Below are 17,500 nucleotides of genomic sequence, written 5' to 3'. Positions count from 1 at the left end.
TATTGGCACCATGCATACTATTTATTATCTGTAAGTGAAATCCAAAAAGTTAAGGTCTAAGCAAAAAAAGTGTAGACAATATAAACGCTGTGTGTGTGTGTGTGTGTGTGTGTGTGTGTGTGTGTGTGTGTGTTGTATGCATGCCTGCATGCGCGTGTGTGTGTCTGTGTGTGTCTGTGTATGTCTGTGTGTGTGCGTGTGTGGGTGTGTGTCTGTGCGCGTGTGTTTATGGAGGAATCTCTTCACATCTTTGTTCACATCTCATTTAGGACCCTTCTGTCAGTGAGAACACACACACACACACACACGCACACACACACGCACGCACACACACACGCACACACACACACACACACACGCACACACACATTAGCTCTTCAGACTCGGGTGGCTTGGCTTTCATCCCGGAGCCTGCTCTCCCTGCTGTATTTGTTGATCTAACCTGTTGTTTGATGTATTTGTTGACATGTTTATTTATTTGTTCTGCCCACTTCCCTGCTCCTGTGCTGCCGCCGCTTCGCCCCCACGTTTGAGGCCTGTGTGTTCCCCGCCCGAGGGGGAGGTGTGTGTGGGGGGTGCGTGTGTATTTCTGTTGCAGTCGTGTTTGAAGTAGGTTTTGGGCTGATCTTCAGATCACATAATCCAATTGAAGACTCTGCATTCACCCCGAGCGGCAGAAGAAGTTCCTCTCCTCGCTGCTGAGCGCCCCGGGGGGCGCCGTGCCGCAGCGCCGTCATAGATCCGGTCACTCCTCAGGGAACCGTGGACACCTATGGGTGTGTTTCCATTACGCGCGGGGCCGTGCACCATCGCGGCACGGTACGGTGATCGCTCGAGGGCCCGCTCGCTGGGACACCTCCACGAGCTCGGGGCTCCGGTAGCCCGGTCGAGGCCGGAGGCCAGGGCCAGGCTGGAGCTCGCCCGGGAGCTGGGGGGACGGGGGATATACGTCGGGAAGGAAACCGGCAGGGGGCGTGGGGGCGGGGCTAGAGTCGGCGCGAACGGGGCCGGCTCCTGCGCGAGTGCTGGCCGGGGCAAGCGGGGGTCGTACCGGCGTGCCGCCCGTCTCCTGTGGGCGGCCGGCTGCGCGCCGCCACATCCTCTGGAGGCCGCCCCCGGAGGCCGCCCCCGGACGACGACACAGGCGATCCCCCTTCTCCCTGTGGGGTCCGCATTCCGGGTGCGGCCTCCTAGACGCCGTGTTCACTCCAGCCGCTGTCTCAGGCCAAGGATTCTTCTCACGCAAAGTAAAGTACGCGTGGTCACTTCCTCTGCCGCCGGGCGTGGACGCAGAGTGTTGGACTGGATAACACGATCCGACGATCAGTCCCGTGAGTGATGGGCGGCAGGCCCTGCGACAGGGAGCGCTTCTAATGATCCCTCCCTCTCGATGGAATTTCACTTTTAACTTCTCGGATGGGGCCCGACGTGGTCAAAGGGTAAAAACATTCCATTCATTGGCGATGCACTCCAACACAATACTCCATCAACAAGTCAGTCAGGGCATTTTTATTTCTCCATTTACTATGAGAGCTGAGTTTCAGAGCTAAAAATAAATGACATAGGGCTTATTGAGCTTTCGCTGGTGGCTTTAGAGCCTTTGTCCATTAAAGTGTGTGTGGGTGTGTGTGTGTGTGTGTGTGTGTGTGTGTGTGTGTGTGTGTGTGTGTGTGTGTGCGTGTGTGTGTGTTTGAGAGCCGTACTTTAAGTTAAAGAGTTTCGTTGAGGATCCTCACACTTTATTTCCCTCTCCCCGCTCCACATCCGAGCTCTCCGACGCTCACGTTGACGCTCTTCCGCGTCGGCGGTTTGAGGGAGAAACGCTTGGAGCTGGACCCCGGCCAGACAGTAAAATGAGAAAACCGGCGTCTGCTCGGGGCGATGCATTACGCATCGAATCCGGAAGGTCTGGAAAGGGAAAAAAAAAAAGACTCAAAATAAGGGCATCCCCTATAAGTCAGATAAGTCAGAGGCTTCCCTGCTGAAAAGGGGAGGGTGGCGCCGCACATTTCGTTGTCGTTGGTCAGAATCATTGTTTCGGGTTCACACATCACCCGGGTATTGTACCGCGGCGCTCGTTTGGTTCGATTTCCTGTTTTGTTGGCTTACTCGGCTCTCACCGGGCGTGGGACCGCGACCGGGGGCCCTCGTTGTTCCCCTCCCAAAACGAACCAAAAACCGGGGAACGAGTCCGGGGTGGACCCGACCCCCCCGGGGCAGGAGCCCGGGACCCCCGCCAAGAGCGGCCTTCTCTTCAGACCCGCCGTCGACGTCGGTGACACCCACGTCAGCGCCGTCAGCCCTCGAAAATACACATGCGTCGGCGGCGATTCACCTCGCCCCCCGAGGAAGGCTCATCCTCCTTTCTGCCTCTAAAAGCGGGAAAACCTTTTGTGGAGCGGCTTTCGCGTCACACAAACCGGTTCCCGGGGAGCTCCTCGGCCCGCCGGCAGCCAATCACGGCCGTTCCCGTCCCGTCTCACTGAAATGCCATTGGATGGATCGGCTGTGTACGCGGTCGGTGTTGCTCCGCGTAATTAACTGTTCAGGGAAAAAAAAAAAAAAAAAACCCTGTTAGTAGATATCCAGCCGTATGGATTATATCCGCACGGCGTGGTGTATGAAAAACCCTCCGAAATTGAACCGCGGATCACTGATGGATTACAAAGGCGCACAAAGAGCGACTGCTTTGGTTTATTACCGCAGAGCGTTTCCCCTTTCTCTGTTGGTGCGGACCGCTCGCGCTCAAAAGAGGAAGCCGGCGAGCTGGCGAATTTATATTTATTCCCTTTGTTTAAGGCGCGGCCAATTTGTTACTTTGACAAGAAAGGAGAAAACCTATAAATTTAAACCCGTCAAGAAGGAATTGGGCTGCTTCAAACGCAAAGCCAATGGCAACTTTCCCGACTGCACCCCCCCCCCCCCTCCCCCTCCCCCCGCGGGGCCGCGGCAGATGTTGCATCTCGATAACAATTCGGGTTCGAGTGTTGGTTCTGCGGTGAAAGTTCCTCCCGGGGAAACCCAGGCGCGTTGTTGGGGGGCCCAGGGAGGTTCCTCGGCTTCAGAACTCGCAGCGTTATCAGGGGATGTGGCGCCGACTTCTGTGCCGTTTTTAAATCCCTCGCACACAATCCGCGTACGCTAACGGTGCCAAAACATTTTAATTGAGGGTCCATTACTTGTCCTTTGTTCACAGTCGGCAACTGTAATTAGGAGGAATTTGGGTTTGCTTAATTGCCCAAGAGGCGTCTGAGGTCCGTGTCAAACTGAACTAATTAGGGTTTTGAAATAAAGGCGTTAAGAAGGTAAAGCCACAAGTTAGTCAGAGCCCTTTGATGGCCGTGGGAGCCTTTGATTTAGGTCGGTTCTCCCGATCCTCCGCAGCTCTGGCCCTGCAGCCTCTGGCCCCGCAGCCTCTGGCCCCGCAGCCTCTGGTCCCGTAGCCTCTGGCCCCGCAGCCTCTGGCCCCGCAGCCTCTGGCCCCGCAGCCTCTGGCCCCGCCTCCGCAGACGAACAACAAACAGCGCTTGTGGGATTGTTTGTCAGCGACTCCCGGTCTTCTTTGTTCTGTTCCTCGTACGTTTCACGTTGCGTCGCCGTGTGGTGCACCAGGGCACGTTCCGTCGGGGTGGAATATGGACCCTTTTATTTTTAAATGTATATTTAAAAATTCCGTCCACAGCGATGCTTCTGTTTTCGCGGGTTTAAAGCGGCGTTACGCCCTATCGCGGCAAATTCAGATTTTCAATTCACAGACTCTGTTTTTCTCTTAAATTGATCCTAATCTCTCCTCCTTACTTCCTGCTGTTGTTCATGCTGGTTATGTTTTCCTCTAACTCACCAAGTGTGGTTCAACATTGACTGTGAATCCATAACAATAAAAAAAGGGGTTTCCAGCGTTGGAAGCCTTTTGCTGAAGTAAAAGTATATAAACCCCGGCAGGAAATTACTACACAAAGATTAACAACACATTGAAAATGAAACTTTCAAAACGTAAACAAATATTTGTAAAAGTAGTAATAGCAACAAGTAAGAATGAAAGTGCCAGAAAAAACTGAAAAAGCTCAAGTATAAATACTCTAAACATGTGCTAAAGTACATAAACACTGCGGTTAGTGTTGTTAAAAGTAATAGTACTTTCACTTTAGTGTATTTTTTGAGCACCGCTGATGATTGCGAGGTCAGGCTTTCTACTGCGTGTAGTAAAGTGCGACATAAAACCATGCAGGCGGCGACTGATGGCATTTTACGCTCTCCTGCATCATTAACACTCGTGCACCGAGGCACTGTGCACTGCACGTGCACGCGGGGAAATGCCTGCTTACATCCGGACATGGGCACCGATGTACACGCAGACGCTGGCACGTCGGGTCGGACATACGCACACATGCATGCACACACACATGCACGCACGCAGGCACGTCTTCCAGCGGCTTCGTTATTACACAATGGTTGTTTTGCAGTAAAATTATATAACTGGGAACCAGCTGCTCAAAAAGAGAGAGAGAGAGGGAGGGAGAGAGAGAGAGGGGGTGGGAGAGAGAGAGGGAGAGCGGGCGAGAGAGAGAGAGAGAGAGAAAGAGAGAGGGAGGGAGGGAGAGGGAGAGAGAGAGTGAGCGAGAGAGAGAGAGCAGGAGAGGGCGAGAGGGAGGGAGAGAGAGAGAGAGGGAGGGAGAGGGAGAGAGAGAGTGAGCGAGGGAGAGAGAGAGGGGGAGAGAGAGGGGGGGGAGAGGGGGAAGCAGAAGCGGGATGTGGATGGAGAGAGCAGAGGGAGACGGAGGGGGGGAAACGGGTGTAGAGAGCGGAAGTAAAAATAGAGTGAAAGAGAGAGAGAGAGAGAGAGAATTTTCTTGCTGGAGATGGAGGCAGATGTTGTCACAGCACAGCACAGTTGACCTCCGACCTCCAACATGGCGTCCTCTTTTACATCCTCCGTTCCAACGTTCACTGCTTATTAAAACACTTTCAAACAAGCTCCCCATCTGTCTGTCTCACCTCACAGTCTGTCTCACCTCACTGTTTGTCTCACTGAACCTGTAACACCCCCGCAGTGCTGCTATGGAGACAGCTAAAGGCAAGCTGCCAGTCTCACCTATCTGCCTGACCTGACCGTATGTCTCACCTATCCGTCTCATCTCACCAACCTGTCTGTCTCGCCTTACAGTCTGTCTCACCTCACTGTTTGTCTCAGTGAACCTGTAACACCCCTGCAGTGCTGCTATGGAGACACCTAAAGACAAGCTCTCTGTCTCACCAAGCTGTCTGTCTCACCTATCTCTCTCACCTAATGTATCTGTCCAATCATACCAACCCGTCCGTCTCACCTTACTGTTTCCCATCAACCCGTCTGTCTCACCCGACAACAACCACCTTTGTAGCCTGGTACCATTAGACTGCGCTGGATGAGATTAGAAAAACCCATTAGACCAGATTACGTCAAATTTGGTTTTCATCCATCGCAAGAGGGGAAGTTATTGACATTTATTCGCGATTTATGAATAAAGCCAATATTCGCAAGGAAAGGCGCTCAGCACATTTACAGCCCGAGCAAAAACTCAATTTTCAGTCGGTCTGAACGCAGGGTAGAAGCAGGATGAATATGTGAAGGAGCACTTCCACGGGGACGTCCACCGTTTCGAAACGCCTCCCGCACCAAGTGCCTGCTCCAACTTTCCACAAACTTCCCGGAGACTTGTGTCATGTTTCGCCGCCCACTCCGATCTGCCGCCATACAGGGGTGTCGTTTCCCTGACAGGAGGCATCTGGCGCGGGGTCTGCTCTTCTTTCAGCTGCGACAAGAATGGACTCGGTAAAGACTTTACATTTCACACAACGCTCTCGCCTGAAGTCGGCAGCTGTAGCAGCGGGATAAACTTCCATTTTGAGATTAATCTTGCCGACACGAGGAGAAAAATTCAGAGCACACGGTTTAGAGGTGACGGCAAAAAAACCCCAAAATGAGCACATGTCCTGGTTAACACCAGCTGAGGGGAGCAGCTAAAGCTCACTTTATATCTGTGTGGTGTGGTTTGAGCAGCCACACCTGTCCTGAGTCAAGGCAATTGGGGACCCAGGATCAGTGCGGTTGTTCACCTGTTGTTCGTTGGTTGGTCTAACGAGTAGCAGGTAAAACCCCCATCCCCACGCACGCTCAGGAGAGGAGCCCTTGTCATGACACTTATCCATCTGCTCCGGGGCTTGTTCCACCGGGCCCGCTCTCTACAATAAACTTGAGTGTCTGCAACCCCGTTGTCCGTGTCTCTGTGCTGGAGGGCCCTGAAAACGCCACTTGGCTGGCGTGTGGCAGGCGAAACCGCCACAATCTCCATTTTAAGTAGGTCTCGGTCTTGGATTTGAGTGCCTTTTTATGTGTTAACCTTTACGTAATAACTTAGAGATGTCTACTGTCGGTTCAAGTGGGTGCGGGGTGGTTCAGGTCAGAGAAAGAACATGGAAGGGTGGTTACCAAAGTAAAATGCATCCGAAGCCAAGTGTTTAAAAATGTGCCTCCAAGTCCATACACACAGGGCATACATAGCACCTTTCACACCTGGCATGTCACTCAAAGTGCTTTACATTAAAAGAAGGCCATTATTTTCTGGTTCCAATGCAATCTCACTACCATGAAACAGTCTTGATACTGAGTTGACTATTAGCTTTTTTTTTGTTATTCCATCTTTGACGGTAGTGAAAGGTTTCAACACTTGTGGAACCGATTCACAGTTGTTAATTTGGTCTTGACGTATAACTTGTTCTACGAATAACGAACTTGTTCTCTTATGATTAGAGAAACTAAAGATGTTCTGTTGAAGCATTCGTCAAACTGAGTTTCATTATGGAAATAGCAACGAGTGAATATGGCTAGAAACACTTCACACACCTCACACTACATATTGTATCATGTTTATACAAACACACACACACACACACACACGCACACACACACACACACACACACACACACAGACACACACACACACACACACACACACGCACACACACACACAGACACACACACACATACACGCACACACACACATGCACACACACATCCATGTGTGCACGCCTCACTAGTTCCTGACAGTTGCCCTATCGGGACACTGGTCGTGTCTTGCCTTTGTGTGTGTGTGTGTGTGTGTGTGTGTGTGTGTGTGTGCGGCGTGTGTGTGTGTGTGTGTGTGTGTGTGTGTGTGTGTGTGTGTGTGTGTGTGTGTGTGTGTGTGTGTGTGTGTGTGTGTGTGTGTGTGTGTGTGTGTATGTGTGTGTGCACACAGGGTTGCATATGTTTTCACATCAACCCAAAATTTCAAGAAAGCAATGTCATGCCTTTGACATAGTCCTGTATCTCGTTTTCTGCTCTGTATTCCAGTGCAAAGTAAACATTCACTGAAAATACACAAAAAATTCTTATACCATAAGTAATTACAGGATCCTTATAGACGAAATATACTTAGAAATATAAAGCATTTACACATACATGTGTAATGTTAAGCTTACTGACTCAGAACGGATGTGAACCCACAGGCTGGACGCAAAAACAATCAGGTGAGAAGAGAAAGTCCACAAGGTTTATTCCAAAAAACATGCAGGGGTCAAAACCAGTAGATAAGCCAGAAAAGTCCAACTTATCTGGCAGGGATCAGGCAGCTAATCAGAGTCGTGGGAATCAGAAAGAGAATCAGAGTCCAGGAAATCAGGCAGAGAATCAGAGTCCAGGGAATTAGGCAGAGAATCAGAGTCGAGGGGATCAGGCAGAGAATCAGAGTCCAGGGAATCAGGCAGAGAATCAGATTCTAGGGGATCAGGCAGAGAATCAGAGTCTAGGGGATCAGGCAGAGAATCAGAGTCTAGGGGATCAGGCAGAGAATCAGAGTCTAGGGGATCAGGCAAAGAATCAGAGTCTAGGGGATCAGGCAGAGGTTCCAGCGGAAGGTCCAGGAAACAGGTAGTAGTGCATGAAAGCGCATAGACAATCTGGCAAAGAACAAAGGCAAGTGGACTGGTTTTTAAACTGAGGGACTAGAGAGGGAATGAGCTGCAGGCCAGGGAAAGCGGGTGAAGGGAAGGGAGTGACAGCAAAGCAAAAGGCTGTGGGCCGATCTGAAATGACACGGACGTTATAAGTAGTGCGGGAAGGTGGGGGGGGTTGCTGCCGGGCCTGCAGCCCCCCCTAGTGGTGGCTGCATCTTTCATCCACACACCATCCTTCCTGCCTCCTTATCCATCACCATCAAGCGACGGGATTCAGAGAAATGCGCCCGACCAGCGATGCAATGCAGCAACCAGTCAGGATCTCCTCGCCTCAATCTCTATAGAACAGTAATTTATGGGCTGGTTGATGAGATTGATTCATACGTCAGTTTTCTGTTGGTTTTGGGAAAACAAAAACACAAGTGTTTTTTCAATTAAGCCGCTGCCCACCGGAGCTGCCAAGACTCACTCTTTGAACCGCGAGACTCACGCATATTAACCAGCTCACACGCCGCACCTCATGTTTCTCACGCTGAGAATCCCAAAGTAAGTCAAATTGATTTATTCATATATATTTCCTCCCTTCTTCCTAATCTCACTCACCCGCTGCCCACGAGGAGAAAACCACGGATGAAACGTGTGAAAAATGTGATCAATGACTGACCGAGTGACTGGTGAGATGTCCTTTTTTTTTCTGGTTGGGGCGCGGGGGGTGATGTCTTGACTGAAACATTAATACGCATGTGCACGTACGTGTGCGCATGGAGGTTTGCGACACGCCGTGAGGAAATGACCGGATGAAACCAAAACATGAAAACAAATATAAATAGCGGGGGACCGGGGGGGGGATTCTCGACATGCAGCGTCGATCGTCTCCGCACGACAAAGCCGCGGAGCTCCAGCGTCTCCGGCAGACCTTCACCTGGGACGTGTCATGAGAGACGGAAACTTTTCGCTTCATTTTTTTTCAAAGCGCCCCTCGTCTTTGCCACGACCTTGTCATCTGAAGCCGCGCAGAGAGAGAATCTTTGCCGTGGCTTTTTTTTTTTTTTTTTTTTTTGTGTGTCTCCGCTGGATCTCTCTCTCTCTCTCTCTCTCTCTCCCTCTCTCTCTCTCTCTCCTGTCGTTCTCACACACTCTCACCTCCCGTCTTTTTATATCATTTTCATTTTAATCATTTCGTTTCCACCTGTTTTTTCACTTACTCGCGCTGATCTGTGCAGAGAGTTTGGGTGGATTATCTCCAAAACGGGGGATGTGAGAGGGAGAGATACAAGGCGGATAACTAGTAAGTCCTCAGTTTGTCAATACTAATTCCAAGTCTGGAAATCAATAAGTATCAGTATCAACAAGTCAGTATCCCACTGTTCCATTACTTCAACTGAACAGCTCGGATTTAGACATTGATTCGGATCATTAGAACATAATGAGTGACACATAGTCAATCTCAATTAAGCACTTCTATCATGCTTTTATAAGGCATGGTATCAACACACACGTGTGTGCATGGTACGCACACAGGTACAGGTGCAGGTACGCAGGCAGGCACGCACACACTCACACACACACACACACAAACACACTCAGACAATCAATCCCACATACACACACTTTCAGGTACACAGAAGTACAAGCAAAGTCACTTCACATATTAAAGTACGCTGGATGAAGTACATATGTGTAGCAAGTAGTACATAGCACGCTATTTAGGATGCAGACAAAGACTCTTTTGAATGGGGAGTCATTTCATGGTCAGATCTCCCAATGAATTAGATATTATCCAGAGTGGTAAATCTTGTTCCAAAAACATTTTTTTTCACTTCACAATGCTCCCGGAATGCACTCCACAGCCGAACAACATGACCTTTAAGACAAGTGTGAACTTCCAAATCGTTAGCTGTGGATTTTCTTTCTGGTTTGAAACAAAGTTCAAAGGTGTGGTGCTTGGCAAGTCCTACTCCTTTATTGTTGCAGATTTTTACCATTTTCCTAAAATACTGACTGCTGGAGAGGCATGGGCCCAAACATGAGGGCATGCACATGCACACACACACACACACACACACACACACTCATGCACACACAGACACACACACGCATGCATGCATGGACACGCAGACACACACAGACACACATGCGCATGCACACACACACACACACACACACACACACACACACACACGCTCACACGCGCACACACACGGGCACACACAAATACCTGCCCGCATGCACGCACGCACACACACACACAGTCATGTGCGCGCGCACACACACGCATACACACACACACACACACACACACACACACACACACACATACACATGCTCGCGCGCACACACGCACACGTGGGAACACACACACACGCACACACACATGCTCGCACGCACGCACACACACAGGCACACACACATGCTCACACGCATGCACGTACACACACACACACACACACACACACACACACACACACACACACACACACAGACACACACACTACACTTGGAGGCCCGCAGAGGGAGTGTGGCGATGGGCGGCCATGACACATTTGGAAAGACTGTCTGGCAGGAACCTAACAACACAGAGAAAAAAGGGAAAAGAAACACAACGAGATGAAAGGCAGAAAGGCAGTTATTTCCTCACTTTTAAAAGAAAGAAAGAAAAAAATAGAACGTTTACCTGAATATGGATCTGAAATTAGGATAAATCCACTGTGTATCTGTGTTTGTAAACGCTGCTTGCCAAAGACATATCTGTGAAGGAGAGTAGAGAGATAAATGTGTGTCGTAAGCCTGTGATTTCCAGTGAATGTGTGTGTTTCTGTCTAACTATGTTGAAAATAAACTTATAGTGGCTTCATATCAAACACATTGCCAATGCCTGTTTGTATAAATAAAAATAAATATACTGTATGTATCAATAAAAATGTGTGTGTGTGTGTGTGTGTGTGTGTGTGTGTGTGTGTGTGTGTGTGTGTGTGTGTTGTGTGTGTGTGTGTGTGTGTGTGTGTGTGTGTGTGTGTGTGTGTGTGTGTGTGTGTGTGTGTGTGTGTGTGTGTGTGTGTGTGTGTGTGTGTATGAGTTCAACCTGGGGAGGTTCTTGTCAAGGTGTAAAACAGAACAAACCGCACCAGGACAAATTAGACAGAGTGAGAGAGAGAGAGAGGGGGGGGGCGAGAGAGAGAGAGAGAGAGAGAGAGGGGAGATAGAGAGAGAGAGAGAGAGAGGGGAGAGAGAGAGAGCAATAAACAAAGGAGGAACCACGGGGGGAAGCTGGCATAGAAGGGGAAAATAGAAGAAAGGATGAATGGAGGTAAAGAGAGAGGTAGATAGGAGAGGAAGAGAGAGAGATGGTTTCCAAATGTGTCATGGCCGCCCCTCGCCATACTCCCTCTGGGGGCCTGCAAGAGGGTGTGTGTGTGTGTGTGTGTGTGTGTCTGTGTGCGCGTGTGTGTGCGTGTGTGTGTGTGTGAGAGAGAAGGGGGATTATGGTGGGAAATGGCAAGTGATATGGAAGAAGGAAGAAAGGTAGGATGGAAGTAACAAAGCCAAGGACGGAGGGGAGAAAGGAAGGAGGGATGGAAGGAAGGAAAGACAGAGGGGTGGAAGGAAAGCGGCTGGAAGCAAGGAGGAGTTGAAGGAAGGGGGGTGGAAGGAAGGACAGAGGGATGGATGGAAGGAGGAAGAGTGGAAAGAAGGACAGAAGGTGCAAGGAAGGAAGGTGAAAGGCAGGACGGGGGTGTGGAGGGAAGGAGGGCGGGATCAAGGAGGAGGCGAGGACGGAGGATGGAGGAAGGAGTGAGCGGAGGATCGAACGCAGCCCGGGAGGAATGAAAGAAGGAAAGCAGTGGGAGGGAGGGAAAGGAAGGAAGGAAGTGAGGGAGGAAGGAGGACATGGAGTGTGAGGGAAGGAGGGAGGAAATTAAGTGAAGATTGTGTGTGTGTGTGTGTGTGTGTGTGTGTGTGTGTGTGTGTGTGTGTGTGTGTGTGTGTGTGTGTGAGAACACATTTGAAAAAAACTGAGATAGAACAGAGGTAGCAGATGAGAGAGAGAGACAGAGAGAGAGAGAGAGAGGGAGAGAGAGGAGGAACAGAAGAGGTGGAGCGGTGTTATCAGGAGGAGGAGGAGGAGGAGGAGGAGCCGTCTCACCTGGTACACTCTGTTCTCTCCCAGAGGGAGAAGCAGTGGCGGGCCAAACCGGACTCCCAGCGGCGCGGCGGGGACTCACGATGCTTCTCCCCCCGATCACCGGAGCTAAACCGGGACTCCAGACGCACTCCTTAAAAACGGAATAACCGATATGTGACTATTTCCCGTGGCTTGACGCGATGCTAAATTACGAGAAATAGAGAAATATCCTAAGAAGGAAATAGGCTCTCCGTGGCTGCCCAACTGTGTCCCTGTAGGTACGATGCACGCATTTCGGGATCGGGTATTGGTTCCGATACTTTGCGCACGTACCCAAAACACTCGAATACTCCCGGCAAGCGCACAGCGCGCTTCTCGAGATGCTTGGAGGCAGAACACTGGGGCAAAGCTTTCAGCCCTACCCCAGAACGGTGCTTGGTTCTGCGGTTACTCGGCGGCAAAGCCTCCAGTTGGTGACGGACGGTGGAACCAGCATTTTTTTCTTTTTAGGCGCCGGTCGAAAAATGAGCCAAGCGATCGACCGCACATCCCCGCCGTCGCCAGCCACGCTTTCCATCGGCAGCTCGGAAAAGGTGTTTTTCAAAATTTCCTCCTCGAACAACCCCGGCACCTCGCGTTTCTCTCCCCCCTCGGAAAAATAAGCGTGCCCGTCGGCAGGCAGTCGAAGCGGCTCCTTACGCCGGGAGGCGATGGGGCTCCAGGGAAATGCAGGTTTTTACTCCATGGGTGCCGCCACTTCTTCAGAGCCCCTCGTGGGGGCCGTCGGCGAGGAGCGAGTTTTTAAAAGACATTTATCCGTCACCGCCGCGTCATGGCCCTTTTCGGGAGCCGCCAAGGCAGCCAGATTAAACTTCAATACATAATTTAGGTGGAGACAAAACATATAAGATTAGCCCACACCGTGAGAATATTCAGTTGAACTTTTTAATCCCTTGTGGGAAATCCATTTGTTGTATCAGTGCAGACGGTATGTGAAGAAAACAAGAGTGTCGAACGCAGAGCAGAGAAAATCTGATGAAAATTTAAATACGTTTCCCCGAAACTGTTAAATTACATTTCTCACCCGTTGCCCTTCGACTCTCTTTTCATTTCCCTCCCCACCCCCAGAGCTTGGTTCCAGGCCGGCATCAACTTCCTGGCCGTGAGGCCGAGCAACCTGGGCGCCTGGGAGATCAAACAGGAAGTGACATCAGGGAGCAGTTCGCTGGCGGTGCTGTGTCAGAGGAAGGCGTCGTCCGCTGCGGAAAGGTAAGGAGCCGCGCGCGTCCCCGTCAGCGCGCATCGCCCCGGAAATGTGGCGCTGCCGCAGAGCGGGGGGCCTCTGGAAGTGTTTTGGCAAGGCCGGTGCGATAGTGCCGCCGGCTGGTTCCCCATGCGGTAAAACTGTAGAGGTTCGTGCTCAGGTCGTGTCGCGAGCAGGTTCCAGAACCCTCTACGGGCGCACGGGTTGGTTTGTTCTCATGAGTGCTTCACGGGGGGAGCTTCAGAACAGCCGCCAAGTGAAGCTCGCGCCGCGATAAGACGGAGGTGACGCAGGACGGGGAAAGAAGAAAAACAAGAACGGCTGAAAAGAATGGACCAGCGGGAAAAACCTTCCACGGAGCCGGCTCGCTGAAAGCGCTGCGGCGCGGGCCGGCTTCAGCCCCCTGCCGCGCCCGGCGTCCCCGGGCCCCAGCCGGACCTCTTGTTGCATGACGGAAAAGGAGTCCGATGGTATCCTGTCCGGGTCACAACCGAGTCATCACGCCCCGGTTCACCAGGACGGCCGCCGCGGTGCCACCCTGGAAGCGGTGATGATGCAGAGTTTACGGTCAAACAGCACTTTCGAATATTGGACTGGATTCACTTGATGCATATCACATCGCATGAAGGTCTCCGGAGTTAAATTTGTGAAAGCAATTCGTACTTTTAGATTGGTATGTGACTAGAAGGCGGAATATTATTGTTAAAAGGGTTTTATTGTGACATGGACACTTGTATTTAGAGGAGGAACACGGGGTGCTCTGTGGTGCAAGTGCTCCTCATAGAACAATTGGGGAACTATATATAAACAACGATCAGCCACAACATTAAAACCACCACTAATAACCACTAATATTGTGTAGCTCCCCCTTGTGCCACCAAAACACATCCCACAGATGCTCCATCAGATCGGACCATAACCCCGCCCATCCACATGATGTAGAAGAAAACGTGATTCATCAGACCAGGCCAGCTTCTTGCATTGCTCCATGGTCCAGTTCTGATGCTCACGTGTCCATTGTAGGAGCTTTCAGTGGTGGACAGGGGTCAACATGGACACTCTGACCGCTCTGCAGCTACACAGCCCCATACGCAGCAAGCTGTGATGCACTGTGTGTTCTGACACCTTTCTATCATTGCACCATTAACTTTTTCACCAATTGTTGCTGCAGTAGCTCTTCTGATGACCCTGTGGCCGGTTCACCGGTTGTCCTTCCTTGGACCACTTTTGGTAGGTAGTAACCGCTGCATACCAGGAACACCCCACAGGACCTGTGGTTTTGGAGATGCCCTGACCCAGTCGTCCAGCATCACAATGTGCTCCTTGTCAAAGTGGCTCAGATCCTTCTGCTTAGGCTTCCAACACATCAACCTCAAGAACTGACTGTTCACTTGCTGCCTCATATATCCCGCCCCTTGACAGGTGCCACTGGAACCAGATGATCAATGTTATTCACTTCACCCGTCACTGCTTTTAATGTTGTGGCTGATCGGTGTATGCAACAAAAAGTCCAAAGAAGCTCTTGATCTTGAAGGGTGTTTTAGACACAAAACCATGACCGCTCGTATGTAAAACAAAAAAAAAAGTTATTCTGCTTCTGTTAATCTTTAAAATATCAATGTCCATATTTTTCGTAAGTACGACGCGAAGGCAAGCAAACTGAGCTAAAATGCAGTTATTGTCTGGTGACTGTAGATAACGTTATTAGCTCTTTAGTCTTCCCATTAACGTCCTGTGGCCGAGATGGAAACAGCAGGTTGGGACGGGAAAGAGGAGCTCGGCTTGTTTAATTACTAATTGGCTGCGGTTCTGGTTCCGATCTGCAACGTCCAACACATTTCCTCAGTAAACGTGTGGTTTTGCGCGCGCGCGTGTGTGTGTGTGTGTGTGTGTGTGTGTGTGTGTGTGTGTGTGTGTGTGTGTGTGTGTGTGTGTGTGTGTGTGTGTGTGTGTGTGTGTGTGTGTTGCTGCGGTCATTGATCCGGGTCCAAGGTGGTTGAGCTTGAAAGAGAGTCTAATTGCGTATGTGTGTGGCACAAGACACACGTAGACAGACACACACACACACACACACACACACACACACACACACACACTGACCCAGAAGTCATGCAAATTGTTTCTCTCTTTCCTCTTTCAGATGTGTCTGTTACATATGCTGAACTTATAAAGATATCGTATCTACTGACAATATTTATACAGAATGATGTGTGATGAGTCCATATTCCACCATCCATCGATCATCTTTCATTTATTCCATCGTCCTTTCCCCCGGGGAAAATAATAAAATGATGTCATCAAAGCGGAGCACTGACAGCCGTGTGCCGCTTGTGTTCCATGTCCTTGACGCTACATTTCAAGGTCGTACACGGAAACACAAAATGACTTCATCATCTCGTCCGAAGGAGGCCTCGCGAACGGGGCGACGCACGCTGTGTGTAGCTGAAGAATACTGTCGCCCGCCCTCCGGGAGAAGCTTCGGAAAAACTGAAGGTGGGACCCGCGGCGCCCGCCGATCCCCGTCCGGTTTGCCACCAGTCTGTGACGGATGACGAGCGTCCCCGAACGGACGCGCGTGTCCGTCTTCCCTTGGCGAGGGGCGGGCGGCCCGGCGGCCCATTAAAAGACGAGCGGAGGGTCGTGTGCAAAGGAGACGCGACGGGCGGGGCGGGCGGCCGTGGGGGGGGATCCAGGAAGAGGAGAAGAGAAGGGGGCACCCGGCAAACATGTCTCCCTCTCCCTGTGGCACAATTAGCCAAAGTGCTGCGATAAAAGCCGCGGGGTCTGACAGCTCCTCCATGTGTCATCATTAATCTGTTCGAACAAGCTTTGTTGCGGCGCTCCTCGTCCCAACCCTGATGCCACCACGTACTGACACGTGGTGCTGGAGTAAGGTGGGGTTCACCGCCGTAATTGGTTTAGTGTGAAGGATGAACCGCTCCGAGTGGGAAGCCGCGTCGGCGCCACGCCCTCCCGCTTGTGTTCGCAAACGTCTCGATCGCGAAGAAATTGATTGAATTCCGGAAGAAGGCGGGCGACAGCGCCGCGTTAATGGGGGTGTGCTGAGGAGGGTTTTATAATCAAATATGATTGTGTGCGTGAGGCTCGCCTCGCTTTCTTTTTTGTTCTTTTTCTTGTTTTTTTGCCTTTGTTTCGGATATGAGAGTAAAGACAAAATCAAAGCGGAATCATTCTTGAACACTTCAATCACACTTTGTTCAGTGTGTGTGTGTGTGCGCGCGCGTGTGTGTGTGTGTGTGCGGATGTTGCGATGGAGTCGGGGGTCTGCGGTGAATTGATTAGCCGCTGATGCAGAGAAGCAAATTTACTCGAGGAACACACACTCGCTCATACACACACGCGCGCGCGTGCAACCGAAGTGCACAATGGTTTGTAAACCGCCGTGTGTGTGTTTGTGTGTGTGTTTGTGTGTGTGTGTGTGTGTGTGTTTGGGCCCTGGCACCTCCTTTTTTTTTTTTCCACTTTCCTTGTATTTACAAGTCACTTTTTATCCCTCCTCCAACCTTTTACCTCCACCTCCCCCAACCCCCCCCGCCCTCTTTCTCTCTCCGTCTCTACTTGTCTTTCCGTCTTTCCGGTTGATAAAAGTGTAGATAAATGGCCTCCATTATGCATCACTGTTATTGCAGAGCAACGTTTCAATTAGCGCCACTTAGTGAGCTGTTAGCGGAGTCTGGCCCTGACGGATAGACGGCTGCTGTAATGCTCAACCCACAGGATGGACAGAGCGAGCGAGCGAGCGAGCGAGCGAGAGAGAGAGGGAGAGAGAGAGAGAGAGAGGGAGGGAGAGGGAGAGGGTGGTGGTGGTGGCGATAGAAGCAATCTTCTAAGCCTTGGGAAAGTGGAAAGTGTTTTCCTCGCAGTCTATATTATTGCAGCGTATATTCATACCAGCCGCGCAGCTCGGCCTTGTCATGGGCTTTTTTTTTTCTTTTCTATTAATGGAGTCGTGAGAAAATGGTCGTCGGAATAAATTTAATTCGCCGCGAGACTCGGGCGTTCACCGCCGCTCATGCGGGCGGTGTGGTCCACGGAGCAAATGTGGGTTGAACATCCAGAAATCATTGAGATGTGGGGTCTTTGTTGCTTTTAAACTGTAATGATTGCGGTTATTTACAACA

The 17,500-nt window shown here is 50.8% G+C and overlaps 1 protein-coding gene across 1 annotated transcript in view; it reads left to right on the top strand.

Moving 5' to 3' along the window:
- Positions 1–17,500, top strand: part of LOC307233277 (transmembrane protein 132B) — a gene marked incomplete at both ends in the record, with an annotated part of 171,009 nt that overhangs the window by 23,164 nt on the left and 130,345 nt on the right. The window contains one exon of the mRNA XM_080004577.1: positions 13,223–13,363. Within this exon, the coding sequence (XP_079860703.1) occupies positions 13,223–13,363 (141 nt within the window). The remainder of the gene's footprint in view (positions 1–13,222; positions 13,364–17,500) is intronic.

Source organism: Zeus faber (assembly GCF_960531495.2).
Source record: "Zeus faber genome assembly, chromosome: 7".
NCBI classification, from domain to species: domain Eukaryota; kingdom Metazoa; phylum Chordata; class Actinopteri; order Zeiformes; family Zeidae; genus Zeus; species Zeus faber.
Note: the sequence above shows the minus strand (reverse complement) of the source record. Positions and strands in the feature narration are given on the sequence as shown.